The 20832-nt window shown below is 43.3% G+C and overlaps 1 protein-coding gene and 2 long non-coding RNA genes across 14 annotated transcripts; 2 read left to right on the top strand and 1 right to left on the bottom strand.

Moving 5' to 3' along the window:
* Positions 1-1457: 1457 nt before the first annotated feature.
* Positions 1458-5541, bottom strand: LOC120689606. Of its 6 annotated transcripts, none has more exons than XR_005681340.1 (8): positions 5229-5540; positions 4967-5149; positions 4039-4088; positions 3874-3952; positions 3489-3722; positions 3029-3097; positions 2847-2935; positions 1458-1894 (listed from the first exon to the last, which is right to left on the bottom strand). It is a non-coding gene; the product is annotated as an uncharacterized LOC120689606 (long non-coding RNA). The 6 variants fall into 6 exon arrangements; XR_005681341.1 differs by having other exon boundaries at positions 4967-5142; XR_005681342.1 differs by having other exon boundaries at positions 4039-4162; positions 4967-5541.
* A 513-nt stretch (positions 5542-6054) lies between these two features.
* On the top strand, positions 6055-6486 carry LOC120689045 (cuticle protein 21.3-like). Its single transcript, XM_039971392.1, has one exon. It carries the CDS (start codon positions 6055-6057, stop codon positions 6484-6486), a length of 432 nt encoding a protein of 143 aa, XP_039827326.1.
* A 4098-nt stretch (positions 6487-10584) lies between these two features.
* LOC120689605 lies at positions 10585-13472 on the top strand. 7 transcript variants are annotated; one of them, XR_005681338.1, is made up of 5 exons: positions 10585-11144; positions 11235-11600; positions 11977-12075; positions 12328-12933; positions 13032-13472. It is a non-coding gene; the product is annotated as an uncharacterized LOC120689605 (long non-coding RNA). The 7 variants fall into 7 exon arrangements; XR_005681333.1 differs by having other exon boundaries at positions 10595-11144; positions 12328-12478; positions 12612-13472; XR_005681335.1 differs by having other exon boundaries at positions 10598-11144; positions 11235-11317; positions 11390-11600; positions 12328-13472.
* Positions 13473-20832: the final 7360 nt, after the last annotated feature.

Below are 20832 nucleotides of genomic sequence, written 5' to 3'. Positions count from 1 at the left end.
CCTGATCGCTTATCAAGTCGGCCGGCCGGGTTGTGTCCTCGCGTGTGCGCGAAAGGATGTCAACCCCGAAGTGTGTTGATCTCCTTTTTTTTTTACATCGCCGTTTTTGTTTTCCAATAAGAGTGGCAGGCAGTGCGCTTCCACTTGTACATTTGTGCTCTGCTTCACTGCTTGTAAACGTCGAATTGTACCTAATACAGTTAATACTGTATCTCTTCAATGTAATCGTCTGTAACTTGTGGGTACCTAATACAGTAAATACTGTATCTCTTATTCATTATTGACTTGGATGTTTGAGTGAGACATGTTATTTGTATGGACTATTTAAATTTAATTGTATTTTTGATGAATTGTTTGTGGAGATATTTTGTTTGTGATGTTTGTGTGCGAACGTGGCCAGCCACACCACATCTGGCTAGAAGAGGTGTTAAATGAGTGTAATAATTGGAAAAGTGTTTTTAATCTAGCTCTAACCTTTGTATCCAAACACTTCAAGAGCTAGAGTTAGGTGAGTTAGAGTTGAGGGTTAGAAACTAACTCTAACCTCTAGCACAGTTAGAGTATCCAGCCAATATCAGATTGGTTTTCGTTGAAAGAAAATAAATAGTATATTGGTTAATGGTTGGGTAGATCACGTGGATGCTAGCTATCCTCCAATAATGTACAGATTAGTTTCCGTTGAAAGGAAACAGATTGCTGATTCCGGAATCGGGCACTAAATAGCTGATTTCTCGGCAGCATATATGGACACTTTGGAGTGGGTAGTGGGCGGGTAGGAAAATTTTCGGTGAAAAAAAAAACCAGGAGGAAACGGCAGTCATTTTGTAACGTGCGGTTTTCACCCCTTTCCAACACTTTCCAACCTCCCTCGACCTGCCAGGTGGGACCTCTGTGAGGGATACAGGGGAATTGTTTTGTGTGAGAAATATTTTTAATTGTTTAGGATGTTTATAGTACTAGCAGATGCTCATGTGCGATACGCACATATTTTAAAAAATCCAAAATAAAAATTTTATATTTATAACTAACGCTTACACGTGGCAATGATATAATTTTTTTAAAAGAACCGAATGAATATTTACTAAAGAAAGAGTCCAGCTTTGTGAACTTGTACTGCAAATGTACGGTCCTATCATAGAAAGTTCAGTAGCAATTGCTGCCATTAGCTTAACTGTACCCTTGTACAGCGACACGCGTGTGCTATATGTCAAAAATATAGATATTTTCTCCATACACATTAAAAACATACAAGCTTTTTAGTAGAGTGTACGTACGACATGTACATGTTTTAGAAAAGGAATTTAGTAGTGTACCTACGACACGCACATGTTTTAGAAAAGGAATTTTAGCGTTGTTGCCCCTATTAGAAAAGGTAAGCTCTCTATAATGGTCTCTTGAGCATTCATCTATTAATCTATTACAAAATAAAATAAAGCATATAAAATGACAGCTTGACAAGAGTACACAACTAAGGAGAATTGTTTCATGGAGATAATCAGTAACATAGTTGAAAATACAATGCACATATATACACCGACTTCCCAATCTGAGTCCGACGATCTCTAGGCTTCCATAACATTTTATTCTTGTCCCAAGTGAAGTACTATGTAAACTCTCTATACAAGTATTTTAGATAGAATAAAAAAGTTGAATCCAATCCAATTGCAAGATTACTGGAACCAAAAGCTATTGACATGAATATTTCCAACTCAAAGGACATACGCAAACAAAAAACTGTTGCAATCAGAACGGGAGAGGATCATAGGCTGAATTGAATGGAATTTCAACTTGCTTTGGTGCACCGTTCTCCCAATCAATTATCTTCTTGACATCCTTACCAGTGGCAATGATCTCGAATTTATCGCACTTTCTGATCGTCGCCTTGAGAAGAGTCCTTATAGAGTAGCGATGCCGTTTTACATGAGGAACCACATACATGGGTCAGCTCAATAGTATTTTTAGAAAATCAGCCAAGAAATAAGATAAAAATTCCTAAGAAGACAAACAATATAATAGTACATTCTATGGATAAATTAGCTAGTATCATCATCCGAGACATTTTATGCATCAAGTCTATAGGAGACCCATTTTAATAGGCAAACAAATGAAATCGTTGCGGAAAAAGAATAATTTGAAGACAACAAATGATAATTTGGCGAGTTAAATTAGACAAAGAAATTTGGATTCACAGAACACTATCTTCCATATCATATTATTGTTAAATAACTAAGTTTACCCAGGGGTTGCAATGGAAACCCTAAAAATTGATGATACTACAACATCTATGTCTAACTATCAGGAAATATACTCCATAAAACAGGTGGTTCCTAAAAAGAAACATCTATCCAATGTATTAACAAGAAAAATTAGGTTCTCAGTTTTCAAGTGGAAGCCATTTATAGTGATTCTCAAACCATGACCAAATTGTACTGACAGCTAGCACGCCAAATTAAAGAGAATTAATGAAGATTTGTGCTCCTAAAATTGATTTCTCTCTTTTGTACTCTAGGAGCATGCAAAGAAAAAACCATTCGTGCAGCTGAGATGAAAATCACCGCGTTGGCATTATTGACATTTCCATCTCCTACAGTAGCACCTGGGGAGCCCACGATATCAATACTCTCAAATATATCGGGATCGTCAAACTTTAAGCCTGGTGGAAATTCATCAATATTCTCATTGATGGATCTATTATAATTTATACATGGCAATAGATTTCTGTTAAGGTGTTGTGGTAGAGGTGCTGGCATCTAGATAAATCGTACAAAGCTTTTGGAAGCAACAAGATAAAAAGAAAAAGAAAAAAAAAGACAAGGAATTTGATTGTATTATGAGAAAGATTGTACCTTCCCTCTTCAGATGCATGCCTTCTAGAGGTTTCTACCTCCAACCCTTGTTTGAGCACATAACTCCTAGGTGCTTGGTAATTTGCAATCTGAAAGAATAATCAAAATTTTAAGTGAGTTCACTCCTTGCGTCCTACATTTCATATTTAGAAAGAGGTGGAAAATAGTGTTAGGTTACTCACATTCTTGATGCTGCTCTCTATTTTCTTCGATGCGTTAGGAAATACATCTGCAACAGCTTTCTCCAAAGCCTGCAAATGCTCCATAACATGTGTGAAGAACATCAGATGATTATTCGTGGAGTATTAAGTGAATTATGCAATCAGATAAATTAGGAGGAAATAAGGTGTATATGACGGCAAATGAAAGCATGTGTCGTGTAATACCAAACCAAAAAATAACATTAATGCAAATTATGTTCAAAAGATGAAGGTAGTGATAGAACATGTTTGAGCTGCAATTTCACTTAGTTTAAGTGTCAAGATACAAATAGGTCAAGTCAGTCAACCTTCTTTATCATACTACAAACTGTTTGATTTATTTACATACAAAAAATAGGAAATTTCAGGGTTATATTTCCATTTGCACATGGAGATTAATTAATATCACGTGACCTCATGGATGGAGGGAGGGAGGGAGTACCTTTAGGCTCGTTCCTTTTGAAAAGATCCAGTTAGAGTGCCGCACATCAACAATGGCCCAGGCAATGTGGTTGGAGAGGATCTTAACAGTTTTTCAGTGCTATAGTACTTCTGAACATATAAAATGGGCATGTTTAAAAGAAAAAAAAATCCTCTCTTTATGTTTCCATCATCATAGACTGGATCTTTTCAAGCAGCACTTGGAGCTTACACCACGGTGGAGGAGCAAAGAGGCCTGGACAAGTTCAATCAGCAAGGGATCATTCAACCATCTACGTGATCTTTCAGGAGTCAGGACATGCTCGAATTGATCGACAGGAAGCATGACACCTATTTTTTAATTCAGTATGTTGCATAACAGGATAAACTAATGCGGAAGAAATGACCTAGCTGAGTAGTCAAGCAGTGCTGTTGGCTGAAAATCCTCTGATTGAAAGGGTCTCCAATCTACACAGCCATGTAAACCTGATGTGCAAAAGATTAATGACCCACAAAATGAAACATGGAAATTAGAATAAGACATTTTTACTATGATGGTTCCATGAACTAACCTCCTACATGCCCTCAGGCAGCGGTGATGCACTCATCGAGAGGGACATAACTGCTTACAAAGTGACAAAGGTCCACAAGACAAGCCATGAATGAGTACAGGAAATGAAACCATCGTTGAACACACTGTAGGGAAAAAATATCAATGAACTAATTTATACTTTCTTTTAAACACACGTAACATATATCATTCTAATAGCAAAATGCATGTGAAAACACAGATCTTATCAAAATCAAGTGAGAGTATAACTGGTATAGCTAAAAAACAAGGTGAGCATACATGAACTGTCAACCAGCTAAAAACAGGGGACCCAAGCTGCAGGCTGCAGTAAGCAGAAATTTCTTCCCCAAAACCTGAAACCAATTTGGATATTCCCACAAAAGCAGCCTAGGTATATTTTCAATGTAACATTATGGGGTACATTCTATTCCATGGACTTGGCAGCATAAACTGTAAACAAAGCTATAAAGACAGGTAGAAACTGTTCTCCGTCACGCAACTGCTGGAAATCATGACTGCTCCTAAGGGTGTTATTCTAATTTGGTATGGGCCAAGATTCTTCCTTTTCCTTGAACTCCTAATGCTATGCTATACAATTTATCACTCTATTCTGTACGAAAAAAAACACCTATTACCAGCTGTAGTGCTCTAAGTAAGTACTGTGAGTTTATGAAGCTAGAGTTCCAGTTTTGTCTCTACAAAGTACACACATATGTGATTCTTCAATAACGGTTTTTTTTTTGTTATAGCTCCCTGCACGAAACAATGTAATTAAATATATAATATAGAAGTTTTGGGCCTTCTATACCGGTCATCACCTGGTTAACAAATGCAAAGCCAATTTTGAACAAAATATATAGGCATGATTCATGAGCATTCAGTCAAACAGCTTTGGTGCGTAAATCAATGTGTGCCAGCATCATGCTCACCATGATTGTCCCATGCCCCAATGCTGAGCTTGCTTGAACGATTCATATGTAGGATTGACTGCTCTCTGGATAAGAGTTGTCGATGCTGGTTGGGGGCTCCGACGGGCATTCATCTGCCATGGCCTTCTTTGTACGCGTCCCCCCTCGTCGGCGGGGGGCGGCTGCGGCTTCTCGTCCTTATCCCTCGGGCGTTGCAAGTGCACACCAGTGTTTTAATCAGCATCGCTGTCTTTGAGGACTTTTCTGGTAATAAAGGGGTTACCTTTAGCGGAATCGAACAGGGAGGAGCAGAACTCCTCGTCTCCTCAGCAGATCTGCGTGGAGGGTGAGGAAATCGATGGCTGAGAAGGCCGACGACGGCACGGAGGTAGGCGCGATGGTCGCGGCATCCGCTGGCGCTAGGGACCGCCTGGGCACTGGCGATCCGCCCGGCCTGGGGCTCCCGAAGACGGCGCGGATGGCCAGGGGGAGGCGGCGCGGCGCGCGCTCGACAGGTAGGATGCGTGGCGGGGTGCGGCGCAGGAGGCCAGGGTCGGAGTGCGGCGAAGAGGCACAGCACGCGGTGGCGGGCGCGGGGGGAGGCTGGAGGGCTCGAAGGCGGCGGCGGGATAGGGGCGGGCGCGGCGGGAGGGGGGGCGGCCGGCGGAGGAGGGAGGAACCGAGCGTGCGGGCCCGCAGCTCGCGCTCCGGCGGCCTGGCGGGGGAGGGCAGCGCGGCGCGGCGGCGGAGGATGGGGAGGATGAGGGCGAGGGCGAGGGACGGGAGCGGGAGAAAATTACAAAAATAGGACTCGAAATCAGGTGATTCGCAAATTTACCATTCTAAACATCGCCTTGTAAAAATGGGATTCCAAACATCAGACACTTTATAGTGCCATTTTGGATATTTTCCCTCTTTTCTTTTTTCTTTTCATATATTTGGGAGGGTGAAATGTCCCTTGCCTATCTATATTTGCATGGGATTTGGATAGGATGGAGAAGCATCTCATCTTACGTCTGTTCGCCATCGCTACCTAGGGCTGCTCGTTCGACCGCCGCATACCGCCCCACCACCGACCGCCGGCGTCTTGCCCTTGACTCACATGCGTCATGACCGTGCCTGCCATGCCCGTGGGCGCCGGCGCTCTGGCCGCGGCCGGCATGGCCGAGGGCGGCGGCGCTCTGGCCGCGCCCACCATGACCGAGAACGCCGGTGCTGTGGCCGCTCCCGCCATGGCCAAGGACGGTGGTGCTCTGGCCACGCCCGGCATGGCCGAGAATGCCGGCGCTGTGGCCGCGCCCGCCATGGCCGAGAACACCGGCGCTGTGGCCGTGCCCGCCATGGCCGAGGGCGGCGGCGCTCTGGCCGCGCCCGCCATGGCCGAGAACGCCGGTGCTCTAGCCGCGCCCACCATGGCCGAGAAGGCCGTCGCTGTGGCCGCGCCCTCCATGGCCGACAAGGCCGTCGCTGTGGCCTCGCCATGGTCGAGGGCGGCGGCGCTCGGGCCGCGGCCGCCATGGTCGAGAACGCCGGTGCTGTGACCGCACCCATGCATGAGGACGCCGGTGCACGCCCAGAAGGCAGGAGACGGCAACGGCCTGCCTGCCTGCCTGCAAACCCCGGCGGTGGCAGCAGCCTGCCAGCCTCCCCCTGCCCAGCGGGCGGCGGGCAGCCTGTCTGCCTGCAAGAGCAGCGATGGGCGGCCAGCCAGCGTATGGTGCAGAAAAAAATAGGAGAGGCAAAAGGGGCATTTCACACCCCAAATACAAGAGAAAGAAAAAAGAAAAGGAAGAAAATATCCCAAATGGCAGTATAATCTAGTGCCTAACATTTAGAGTCCCGTTTTTACGAAGGCAATGTTTGGAATAGCAAGTTTGCGAAGCGCGTTGTTTCGAGTCCCATTTTTGCAATTTTCTCGGGGAGCGGAAGAAGGAAAGGTGGGGAGGCGAGGGGCGCAGTAAAATCAGCCGCGCAACGGATCCATTAATCCGGAAATTTTGGGTGGGTGCAATTAGTGGGTAGATTACTCCTAGGTGAAAAAAAGAGCCAAATCATGAGAAATATTTTAGAAAGAGAGATTTTTCTCTTCATCACCAGACTTTCATTGTCCACCTTCCCGACAGGTGGGAACACCGTGAGAGGGGGGTGTGAATTTTCTAGGTACATACTAATTTTAATTGTTTTGGTTTCTTATAGTATATAATAGATGATTGTAAAACAATAAGACAATAATGTCAATAATTTTAACAATAAGGGAAAGGCCCATTGTGTGAAGCATTAAGAGTGGCGGCACTGATGCAACGTGACGCGGCTGAGCCCAAAATTAAGCGACGAATCATATACAAGAGCAGGCCGATGTCCCTTTTTCTAACCAAAGGATCCAGTAACAAGAAATTAAAGTGGAGCCATAAATTAAAGCTTTTAGTAGCATAAACGGAAATAAAAGAATTAATGCATATATAGACTCTAGGAAACATATGAGACTACTTCATGGATTCAACTATGTTGAGACTACTTCAATTCATGCAGTGTCGGATCCATGACTGGTGGAACGGGGTGCTCCATTTCCTTTTCTTCATATCCTTCCTCCTCCATTTCTTCCTTCTCTTCTTTCCACTGATTTGGGGGGGGGGGGGGGGAGAGCGCGGTGGTTGAAGTGCACCTATCTCTACTCTCTATCTCTATACCAGATTCCATTCTGGCCATCGCGCGCTACTTCTCCTTCCAACAAACGATCCGACAGCCGCTGCGACCCCACAGGCGTGGGCCGGCATCCGGCGCGGGAGCGCGTTCTCCTTCCCTTTCCCGCTGTTCCTTTTTTGTCTGGCCCAGTTCGCATGCGGATTATTTTTTTTGGCCCAGTTTGTTGCTGCCGGCGTGGCCCGTTATGTTTGTCATTAGTTCATTTTTTACAGCCCAGATTTTTGGGATATTAGAAATTAGAAATATATGGGGTCCACAAATATCAAGCTCTCCAAACCACAGACAGGGACGGCGGTGGATTTTTGAAATATGTGCCTTCTTTTCCCTCTCTCTCATCTGGCTTTTTCGTTTTCCCTCTCCTCTCATCTGGCCTTTTTGTCATACTGCCATACTCGTCCTAATTGATTAGGGCTCACAATCGTCCGAACTGGTTAGAGTCAATCTCGTTTAACTTCTTGCAATACTTGTCCTAACTGATTAGTGTCAGTCACGTCATACTGTCATACTCGGCCCAACGAGTTAGGGTGCTCTCGAATTTTTTAGGGTACGACTCCATGACCATATACTTTTGTATAATGAGTTTTTACTATATACTAAGGATGACCTACCATACTGATTAGGGTCAGTCACGTAATAATGCCATTCTCGTCCTAACTGGTTAGGATTAGTCACGTCATACTGTCATACTCGGCCCAACGAGTTAGGGTGCTTTGGATTTTTAAGGGTTCTACTCCATGACCATATACTTTTTGTATAATGGGTTTTAACTATATACTAATAGTGACATGCTATACTGATTATGGTCAGTCACGTAGTACTGTCATTCTCGTCCTAACTGGTTAGGGTTAGTCACGTAATACTGCCATTCTCGTCCTAACTGGTTAGGGTCAGTCACGCCATACTGTCATACTCGACCCAACGAGTTAGGGTGCTCTGGATTTTTAAGGGTTCTACTCCATGACCATATAATTTTTTGTATAATGAGTTTTTACTATATACTAATAGTGACATGCTATACTGATTAGGGTCAGTTACGTAGCACTGCCATTCTCGTCCTAACTGGTTAGGGTCAGTCACGCCATACTGTCATACTCGGCCCAACGAGTTAGAGTGCTCTGGATTTTTAAGGGTTCTACTCCATGACCATATACTTTTGTATAACGGGTTTTTACTATATACTAAGGATGACCTGCCATACTGATTAGGGTCAGTCATGTAATACTGACATTCTCGTCCTAACTGGTTAGGGTCAGTCACGTCATACTGTCATACTCGGTCCAACGAGTTAGGGTGCTCTGGATTTTTAAGGGTTCTACTCCATGATCATATACTTTTTGTATAATGAGTTTTAACTATATACTAATGTTGACATGCTATACTGATTAGGGTCAGTCACGTAGCACTGCCATTCTCGTCCTAACTGGTTAGGGTCAGTCACGTAATACTGTCATTCTCGTCCTAACTGGTTAGGGTCAGTCACGTCATACTGTCATACTCGGCCCAATGAGTTAAGGTGCTATGAATTTTTTAGGATTCGACTAACTGACCATATACTTTTTTGTATAATGTGTTTTTACTATATATTAATAATGACATGCTATACTGGTTAGGGTCAGTTATGTAGTACTGCCATTCTCGTTCTACCTGGTTAGGGTCAGTCACGTAATTCCGGATCGATCCTTTTTGCGCGAAGCGAGGACAAAAGCGCAAGAGGATTAATTAGTAGGTGTGGTTTACTCAACTTGCAGAGTAGATCTTAGCCGTTATCCCGGATCGGGTCGTTACAGGTCAGTCACGCCATACTGTCATACTGCCATTATATATGGTTTCAATGTCATCAGTGTTATCGTTTTATATATTAAACTTATGCGAAAAGGATGTAATAACTTATCCACAAAGGAAATTTATGTATATAATTTTTATTCGAACATATTTAGATATATAACTTTATGCTAGATACGCAGAACAGTGAACGATTGATATAAAAATTTGTATGCACAACTTTTTTCTTATAACCCACGTTAACTTTTGCTAGTGCATCCAAGAAGAAATAGAAATTTATGTATATAACTTTTTTTCGAACATATTTAGATATATAACTTATGCTAGATACGCAGAATAGCGAACGATTAATATAAAAATTTGTATACATAACTTTTTGTTATAACCCATATTTAACTTTTTTGCAGTGCATCCATGAAAAAATAGAAAATTCTGTATATAACTTTTTGCTCGAACAAATTTAGATATATAACTTTATGCTACATACGCAGAACAGTGAACGATTGATATAAAAATTTGTATACACAACTTTTTCTTATAACCCATATATGTAACTTTTGCTAGTGCATCCAAGATAAAATAGAAAATTATATATATAACTTTTTGTTCGAACATATTTAGATATATAACTTATGCTACATATGCAGAATTGTGAACGATTAATATAAAAATTTGTCTACACAACTTTTCCTATAACCAGAAAATAATGTTTTTACAAAAAATATTGTTTTTCTCATTTTTCTAAAAATTATTTTTCGGTCTGAATCTAACTTTTATTTCACTTCCCCCACCCGAAATACTACTCCCTCTTTCTCAGATTCCCGAAAAAATATTATGCGCCCAGAACAGAGTTGTGTGCACGGCCCAACAAGAAAAGGACACACGCAGTGAAAAGGGAAAGAAAATCAACGTGGGCGGCATTTGCTACGGGATCCAAAAAAGGAAAGAGAATTATCTCCATGTCCAAAATGAAATATACTAGGTTGTCTAATCGTTTGTCAGTTGATCTGCTTGGGCGCGCGCACAAATTAGCTAGCCCCCTCTCTATATCTTATCTCTATCTCTACATCTATTCTATCTATATCTATTGTTTGGTCTTTGGTCCCTCCGTCTATCGTCGTCCGGCCTTGGAGCAATTTGCTCCGTCTGATCGCTCCGGTCCTTCGTCGTCCGGCGTTGAGCCAATTGCCATCGTCCGATGCTTCACGCACTCCCCACGGCCCCCGCCCGCCCGCGTCCGTCCCCGGTAATCCCGCGCCCTTTTCCCATTCATCGCGAGCCCATCGCGCTGCCGCCCGCTCCGTCCACGGCTTCCACCATCGCCGCGCCTTCCTGTACGCCGCCGCCGCTCCATCCCCGGTTGCTGCGACGTCCGCTGCGTCGCCCCCGGCGTCACCGATCCGCGCTGCCTCCTCCGCCACTACACCACGATCTGCTCCGCCCCAAATGCTCCGGCCCGATCTGCTCCGCCCAAACCCATCCGGTCGCCAACAACTCCAAGAGTGCCGCGAGGTCGTCCTCCCTGCCTCCGCATCCCTAAGCCCTCTCCCACGAGCGGATCCCGACGCCCACGCCGCCCTCGCTGCGGTCCGGGGACCCGCCGCCGCAGGTGCAGGAGGCCGCCGCTAGGGTGCGAGTGCAGGGGGCTGCTGCCGCCGCCGGTCCAGGGGCCGACCCAACGCCGCAGCAGGACCACACAGCTACAAGATCAAATGTGAGAGCTTTTTGTTTCAAATGTCCTCCTTTGATTCGGCTGATTCTATCCTCATGTTGTTGTCCTTCTCCTGTTAACTTTGTTCGACAGCTTAAAAATTGACGCTGACCCCAACGTCATGAAGGTCCAGGGCGCACGGAGGTGGTGACAGCGGGCCACGTGCTCCTTGAGAAGTTCAGGCACACCGTCCACTTCCTGATGATCACCATGTACTCCTACCTCAGTGATCATCTTTCTACACGCAGGGTGTTCGATGGAATTCCCCACCGGGATGTCTTCTAATGGAACTCTATGATGAAGGCATACGAGCAGGCAAGGATGATGGCTGAGGTGGAAGGGTTGTTCCGGCCGGTTGATGGTTTCAGAGGGTGGCAGTGGCAGTTGTGCTCACATTGTGCAGGGATGCCAGCAATATGGTTCTAGGGGTGTTCTCTCTTTTCCTCCTCCAATTGACAGGTAAAGTAGAGCTATGTTATTCTTATTGCCATGTGTATTCCTAGCACATATTCTTATTGTCATATGTATGCCTAGCACATATTGATGTACGGATGAACCAACAAACAATTAGTTGCATGTACAACTTTTCTTTTCTTTTGCCTGCTTGATTGCGGCATTAATGCAATATTGGTATCATACCTATATAATAATCCATGTCAGTTCTTTTAAATCAATAAACTCTGGATGTTGGCCCATGCCTATTTGTTATCGTAAATTAATCAACTATGGCTTTGATGATGGAAACTCTTGGAAAAATGCATTGCAATGTTACAACAATCCAGCTAGCTATCTAAATTTCTCTCTGCTTTTATTTTGTTTTCTTCCAAATCGCTAGCTCAGAAAATCATTCCAAGTGTTACTTCGATCGATATTGAGATTTCAAGAGGATAAAAAGACTGAAGTTTTGGCTCCTAGATTGTGCACTTATTGAAAGGTATGATCTCACTGAACCTGGCGCCAAAGGGTTTTCTTACTTTCTTTGGCCCATCCTAGATTTTTTTGTCAAGATTATGAAGATTGTAATGTCTGATGATAATCATGTTTTTTTCCTCCTATTATCATATGGAAATTTTTTGAAACCCATGGCAACGCACGGACTTGGGTGTAGTGATACAAACTTTAGTTTCTGCAATATGACCGAATTGGAGATGTATGCCAACTCAGAACATCTTGTCTCTGCTTGTAGGTCAGATTTGGATATCACTTCTGAATTTGGATTTTATCACTTCACTTCTGAATTTCAATTTAAATGGCTGATCTCATGTGGTCGGTGGAGATGGAAATCATTTATACTCCAAATCTATTGGACACTACGCCTTAGTGATTGAAGCCTCTAGGTAAATTCTATTGCCTGATCAAATATGCTTTGCTCGCTGCTGCAGTTTGATGGATGATGGCTTGATTCTGATGTAATCCTGGTAATTGGTGCATGATGTCTTGATTTTAATGTGATGCCTGATTCAATCGCAGCAACCATCAGTGCCAAGCACAGATGAAATATGTGGAGTTAAATTCCATTTTAGTGTGCAACTACTTGTGATGATTTTTCTGTTGTGCCAAGAGATTATATTGCATAGATACTTAGGGAGATCAGAATTATAGTTTCAGCCAAGTCCAGAGCACAATCAGCTGTCTGTTTGGTGGATGTGAACCACAGTTCCGTAAAACCATATGCTGACCACTTGGCCAAATAATTTAGGTTGATTCAGTTTCGTGAGTTGAAAGAGGGTGTCAAGCTGCAATATGATGAATAGGGTCTATGGCATGTGATCTCTTGTGAGTTTTGCTGAAGGTGCTACCTTTTCATCTGAAGTGCCTCGCAAATTGTAATGTAATCGTATCCTGCTTTTCTGTATTTCTCTTCAAGATTTCCTATTTGGTTATCTTCAGAATGGGCGGCTCAATCTGAATTGACTCTAAAGCTCAAGCATCAGAAGCAAGTTTGTACGCCTTCATTCATGGTGAAGATTGCTGCTTGATGTTTGAAAGTTTGCAATCGCCGGAGCTCAGTACCGGTGCAGCACGCTGGAAACAAAACTGGAAGTAGCAATAGCCACATAGCATCCATCTTGATCAGACTGGCTCATATACTATCTTGTACAAAGTCCATTTTGATACAAATCTTTGCTAGAGTTCTTTTTATCCTTTGGGATTAGGCGAACCGATTAATCTTCATTATTTTTTTAACTTCAACTTGGCCCTATTTTAACTCCGGAGAATTTTGATGCGAAGTTGTAGAGCTGTTTATGTGTGTGGTTGTAAAAGTTTTCAAAATATTGTTATTTTCTGTATTTGATGCCCATTGCAATACAAAATATGTTGTTAATATAATTTTGAAACTCTATGTATTGCGCCGGATATCTTTTGTTGTCCGTTGCAACGCACGGGCATGAACCTAGTGGTAAGTCTGAGTCTCGTTCTATGCGTAAGCTGCCTGTGCCGGCCACCCCGCTAGATGCTTTCTTTTGAAAATGTACGTACGTGTTGGACTTTCATAGCTGATCAGAATTTTTTTATATAAACTATACAAACTAAGCGTTGCATGTTTGTGACATCTGGTCCAAATTTGGATGGCTCGTAGTGGCTCATGAGCGCAGTCGCGCATGTTAAGTACCACCTTGCTATTTAAGCAGAGATGGAATCAACTTGCTTTCGTCTCCAGCCATAGCATATTTGGATTGACCCTTTCTACATGAAACAACATAAACAAAAGTGTAAGGAGGGCGGTGCCTGCCCCTCGGAAGGGTTGGATGGTGCGGCTTTGAAAGACGTGGTGTTACATTGTCGTCAGTATATAGATGCAAATAATCTCTCCCTTAGTCTCAAATTATAGGCCATTCTAACTTTCGAATGGACATACTATGAAAAATTGAAGAATCTATGGTACTTACATGATATCATAAATGTTAGTATTTTATTGTATAAATTTTATTAAACTTGAGATATTTTGACTTTTTAAGCTTATAATTTGAAATTGAGGGAATACGTTCAGAAATGACTTCAGCGGTTCAAGTTTCCTTCGCATGATGGTCTTTTATTCTTCATCATAGAATGAATTAGGGCTTAGTCTCAAAATCCGAATATATATGCCAGAGAGCTTGCCGAGCAACCAAACCATCTTGCCTCCGTCGAAAATTTTCATATGTACTTAATCTGATCCAAAATGTATGTCGTTTGACTTTTTTTAGTTCAAATTTGACCACTCGTCTTATTCAAAAATTATTGCAAATATCATTTTTTTGTTGTGTCTTGCTTTACTAATGAAAGATCTTAAAGAATGACTTAAATTTGACTATGTTTTCACAATTTTTTTGAATAAAATGAGTGATCAAACTTGGGCTCAAGAAAGTCAAACGACCTACATTCTGAGAGGGAGTACCTAGTCTATAGTCTCTCTCACAACCCGCTCGCCGATTCTCTCTGCCCTATGCTATCCTCTGTACGTTGATCGTCCGGGTGCCCTGAGTGAGGACGGTGTCGGATCAGAGTGCAAGGCATCACCTTCATCACGGTTCATGTGCCTCACTAGCTCCTAGCCTCCGACGTGGCCGCCGCACCACCATGTCACCATCTCCCTTGCACGTGGGCTCGTAGCACCCGTGCGAGGAGACTAGAGGCCACACTGTAGGGCAAGTTCACTAGATGGAGGGATGGAAGAGAAAGTCGCCGAGTTTTAAAGAGCAGGGCATCGTCGTGTTCTCGACTTGCCGTTAAATGGCAGCAGAGTGACAAGGTTACCAGGCGTGTCAACATTCAAGGGCTGAGCTAGCCATGGCCCCTACGAGGGGCTCTTCTTCTGTTTCCTCCTTTCTCCTACAAAATGGAGGGGGCGGCTTGAGCCCCCCTTACCTACCGCTGGATCTACCCCTGCTAACATTTCTTTCAACTCCCAGGCGATAAGCTGCTGAAGGCTATAGTTAGAATTCTAATCGCATCGTTGGTTATGTCCCTCATCAGAGGAATTCTTGTTAACCTGCACCATCGACGCAAGATGAGGCGCGCGCTTCAAGCCACAACCTGATGAGGCTCGCAAGCTTGAGATATCTCTCGATCGGCCTGCAAGCCCAGCTGGTGAAGGTGCAAGCTGATACTCAACAGCTTGAAGAACAACAGGATGTATTGTGCCCAATGGCGGTGTGGGGGCATGTATAGGGGCTAAGAGCATCTTCTGCAGATTGCTCACATTCATCCCCAATACAAAAAAGCTACCTTTTAGATTATTTAGGAGATGGAAGAGAGCTCCAGCAGACTACCAATCGGATTTCCAATACCAACAACTATGTCAGTGCTATGGGCCGTGCTGGCACCAATATGAATCTAGCGCAGATCAAGCAACAGCAGGGGGGGACACTGCCAAGCTATATGCATTGCTTCTTCAACAAGACGGCAACCATGGCTGACGTCATAGAGAAAGAAGTCATCAAGTGCTTCCAGAAGGGCCTCTTCGATCGTCACACCTTCAAAGACTTTAGCAGACGGCGCCCTGCCAATGTCAAAGAACTCAAAGAGATGATGCAAGAGTGGGCGGACGAAGAGGACACAGAGATTGAATGATTTGAGCCCAACCGTGTAAGAGGCCAGAACAACAACGGCAGCAACGACAAGGACAAGAACTCGATTGAACAATCGTCCCAACAACAACAACAACTACTACTCAGGGAATCAAAACTACAAGCGAAAGCCATACAACGCTATCGCGGCACTGCAGAAGCTAAGCAAGAGTGGCTCGAAGAAGAAGTCTAACCAGACAGAGAACACCTTTCATCGAGCTCCTGAAAAAGCACCACCTGTATCATCCCAACAGAAACCATTCCACTCTCGAGTGCTTCGGCTTGCGTGAAGCCTTGAAAAATGTCCTAGAATCGGCGTACCCAAAGAACAAAGGCAAGGGCAAGGTTTATGAAGGCGATCACGACTTCCAAGACCCTTGAAGACCGTCACTACTAGAAAACATGTCATGGGAACCGGTTGAAAACACCCTTAGGCACCGGTTTTTTCAACCGATTCCCGCAAACCGAGATCAATGGTCTCGCCTTTAGACACCGGATTTTTCAACCGGTGCCTTAGGCTTCCATTGGTACCGGTTGGAAAGACCAACCGGTACCAAAGAGGCTGCCACGCTGACGCAAGGTGGCAGCCCCTTTGGTACCGGTTGGTCTTTCCAACCGATACTAATGACTTTTTTCCCAAATCCAGTTTTGTTTGTTATATTTATTATTGTTTATTCTTTTATAATTGCTAAACGCACTCAAGTTCTACAGTACTATACGTTCATTGGTCGTTCGTGTTCGTTTTCAGAGAATATTTGAAACTAACTAAAAGTAAAATACGAGCATATAATTAAGCTAATTAGATGAACTAATATATTTACAAATTTTCAAACATCAAGGCATAACGTTTAAAAATATTTACAAATGTACAAGTCATGTTTGTAGTCCAACTACTGGTCCCCTCAGGAGCTCGATGGAAGTCCTCTATGGATGTGACCGTCGTGGTATAACTCGCCTTTAGGATCCAAGATCTCGTTCAAAATGAATCCGGCGAGCTGCTCGCACATGGCGTTGATCCGATCAGTAGAGTAACATTTATCCCCCATTTGAGTCATCTATCATTTAGGAAAAAATGATTAACATCATGTGCGTTAGTACAATTATGAAAATATACTAGTGAACGGTTTGGACGTACTCTCGTATCTTCATCAGTAGCCTTCCCGCATGGAGTCATGATGTGCAAGTAGTCACATACGTAGTACCCGCACCAATCAGTTCATTGTTGTTGTCTCGCACACTTAAGGAGAAACAAATAAATTACTCAATTTAGAACAATTTGGGATTATATACTTAACTAGACAAATCTTTATGAATCAACATACCGGATAATCCAGGTTAACGTTTAGTTCGGGCCTCCATTGACCACGTCCTTTGTTATTTTTCACAAATTTCTTCCAAACCCTGTGCTCAAAGTTAAATTTGATATTCAGGAATTGTTATTAACAGAAAAAATGATTTGATTGTGCAAACTGAACTTACCTGTTCAAGGGGTCTAGGATATGTTGGATTGCGGACTTTGGATTTCTCATTGAGTCAAAGACTATAAGATTGCCGGTCTCTACGGAAAGTATGAGTAAAATCCAATGATAACTGCAGATATAGATAGGATATATACATACATGCATTAGACGAATTAGTATTTATTTAGTAATATAACACAGGATTGAGTCGACCAAGACTTATCCAAAGTTTTATGGTATGAATATATAGGATTTGTAATTTTGCCTAGTCAACGAATCATACATGTTTTGGCACATTTCCTTGTAATTTTTGTTGAGCACTTTCTGGTTAACTAGCAAAGGAGACATGAAGCCGATATGATGGTGCCATCCATGTTTTCGGCTTCTTTGGGTCTCTTGTCTAAACGATACAATAGAAATTTTATAATGCACACATATAATTATGTTCTTGTTAACAAAAAGTATTAATGTAGAGGTAAGTGATACTTACAAAACCCAAATGGTGATGATAGAGGGGTCAAGGGCTTGTCGATGGTAAATATGATATAAATTTTTGAAGTACACCCAGAAGTCATCCTCCCCGCGGAAGAAATCTTGGTCACTGCTTTGTTTTAGATGTAGTAGGAGGTGCGGGTCTCCAACTTAGGCAATGGGAAGATGGAGAATATATTTCTTATAAATTTAGCAATAAAGTAATCATGTGGAAGACCAAGTGGTTCTTTATCGAGAACCGATTAGGAAGCTTTATATCAATTACTCTAGGTGCTCCAATTCAATGGCCTGAATGGAATAAAAAACTAGTCGACGAGAGTCAGATCCCCCAACTTCTTGAGCGAATTGCCGTTCTGAGGCAAAATATGTTGACTGGGGAAGCAATCATGTTTGACTGGATGAAGCGAGGAATCTAGCCATTACAGGCTCGGGAATCGCTTGGATTTTAGTATCAAGGAACAAATGATCCATCAAGATACTCGAAGGAAGAGATCTCGGATGATATAGCACTCAATCGAGTACAACGACTGCTAAGGAATGTAAAGAAGATACCAGTTGTTCCTTATGTGTTTTCTGCTGTGAATCCTCCGAAGCAGGTACTTGATAAGAATAGTCGATGCATAGAAATCGAGTACTTTACCTTAGTGTAAACCTGATAGGATTTTGCTTTCTGTAGGAGGACGTGAAGCACTTTAAAAGTAGTCCTTCGCTACCAGGCATTTATTCGCCCTTTTGTTCTTCCAATTTCCTTGATCTGTTAATCAAATCTTAGTATGCTCATATGAGGTTTCATATAAACAGTACTGATGTCTAGACTTGATTGTACAGATGAGGAGGAAGCTGGCGAGAGGAGTGATAGGGAACCCAGCCCTACTCCAAGCATTGATACCCAATCTGTGCAGCCTAGGAGTACTCTAACTGTGGCAAGGAAGCATCGCGGTTCCTCCCAAACTACTGCCGATAGATAAGTAGCTGGCTGTCTTTTGAATCGAGTACTTTTGATATCGATTTGCTTATTGTGCTTTACTTTTTCAAAGTCCGGCGGCTAAAATGCCGCGGATATCATCATCTGGGGATGATACTGTAGTGGGACAGACTGTCCCCTCCATCACAGTGGACCTGTTAAGTGGGACCGGGACTACTCTTTCGGCGAGTAGTTCCAATGTAAATGTTGCCGGCGAGGCGGGTAAGCGGGCTATGATTGTAAAACCTGCCTGCAGATTTGGCATCAAAGGGCTTGCTCTGATAAGAGCTCCTACGTAAGTTCCTTAGAACTTGTATGTATAGGATCTGTTTTTATGTCTAGTAGTCTTTAGCTACTTTGTCTTTGCAGGGATGCGGTCATTGATGTAGACGTGGAGGCTGAGAGCCACTCAGCTTCCCTGTCGGGTCTGGAGAAACCCCCAAATACTCCTGAGATGAGTGCTCGCGATGCGGAGGCGATGGCCAATGCTATGCTTCTGGATTCTCCATTGCCAAACTTGGAGAGGAGCAATGATGAAATCCCAGAAGGTGACGGAAGCAGCAAGCTTCCAGAAAGAGGAGAAGGCGAGAAGCTTCCTGAGGGAGGCGATGATAAACAGCCTGCGGAGACCCTTGCAGGTAAGCTTGTAGTGCCTTGTAGGAAAGGTATCCTTTTTTTTTGCCCTTAGTGTGATTAAGTAGCATATTCTTCCTTTAGATTCCCATGTCACAGGGAATACTGTAGGAAGAATTGAAGAAGTGCCCAAGAGGGCTGTGGTTGTGGCAAGTACTTCCCAAGTTACATCGGGAAGTGACTTGCCGCGAGAGAAGGTCGAGCGTGCTTTCAAGCTGTTGGAAGTAAGTAGTCGAATACCTCGAGTACTTTTTGTAGTAGATCGAGTAGTATACTGATCTTTTTTGTTTTTGCAGGAAGCACTGGGACGAAAGGGTGGCCAGTCCTAGGATGAGACAGAGCTAAATGCTCTCAAGGAGAGGATTAAAATGCTCTCGTCTGAGAAGACTGCTCTTGAGGGAAGGCTGAAGAAGCTTTCCTAGTCTAAAAAAAGTTAGCCTTTGGCATTTGATATGCGCTCGACTAGTAGATCCGCCTGGTGTTTATAAGATTTTCTTTTTAATTGAGTACACAGCTTGTACCAAATCTTTAGAGATTCAGAAAAGATTGGTACTGGATTTAAAGATTCTTATGTACCGAAACGCAGATGAGATAGAGAAGCTTAAGAAGATCAAAGAGGACTCTGACCGAGAGGCGGCATCCATGCTGCGATAGCTCAAGACTTTATTAGAATCTCGAGACTCGATGCAGTAGGAGCTCGTGGAGCTGAAAGAAATCAGAGATGCCGCCCTGGAGGTGACGGAGGCCATGGATATCCCACAAAAGGATGGAGGTGAGCCGCTAACGCTGGCTGTGAGGCTTCGCAGGGTGCCTGGAGCCTTCGAGAGGTTTGTCTCCCACATTACCCGTCAGTACGTAGATCACGTTCTTGGGCTGGTGAAGTCTTATTGGCTAATCACTCGTCTGGACGCTCTTGGACAAGGATCCAAGGCTAGCTGTACAGAGGATCAGTTCCGTCAGTATTTGGCGGAAACTTCCATGGTGGCTGATCAGATAGTAGAGTCTTTGAGCAAGGCTGAGTCTCCTTGATCTTTTCTTGTAATTGAGTCAGAAGTACTTTGAACAAATGTTGGATGTTTGTGTAATGTATGTACTTGGTGGTAGGATTGTTGAATCCTTTGTTGTGTCGAGTGGTTGTACTCGTGGGTCCTGAGTGTAGGCAGCATCGAGCCCACTCAGTCATAAAAGTAGATACAAGGAATTGTATCCGTAGGTGCCCTGGGTGGCAAGACTTTCTCGAATAGAATCGAGTTTGTATGGTTCTGAAACCATGGTACTGACCGGTTAGGATTGAATCCCTCGGGATTAACCAAGTGGGAATAGCACTAGAAGATGAAAGAAGACATAGCTTAGAATAGAATTCCTTTTTGGAGGAAATTTTTTCATTAGCACGTGGCTAATATGGACTTTGTTGTCCAATCGGGGGGAGAACTCTTATTGAGTATTTTAGGAGGTATAATAAGTTTCTTGATAGATAAGAAGACAGGCAGCTCTCGACAACTACTCAGAGTACTAAGGGAGAATAGGAGTTCTTTTTGTATCTCAAGCAAGCGAGTAGTACCCGTCAAGTACTCGAGGCAAAAAGATTCTGT

Source organism: Panicum virgatum, chromosome 9N, assembly GCF_016808335.1.
Source record: "Panicum virgatum strain AP13 chromosome 9N, P.virgatum_v5, whole genome shotgun sequence".
Lineage (NCBI taxonomy): Eukaryota > Viridiplantae > Streptophyta > Magnoliopsida > Poales > Poaceae > Panicum > Panicum virgatum.
This window is presented reverse-complemented; position numbering and strand designations above follow the sequence as displayed.

Excerpts from the sequence above, each read along its gene's own strand:
- LOC120689045 (XM_039971392.1), top strand. The coding sequence starts at position 6,055 with ATGACCGTGCCTGCCATGCCCGTGGGCGCCGGCGCTCTGGCCGCGGCC.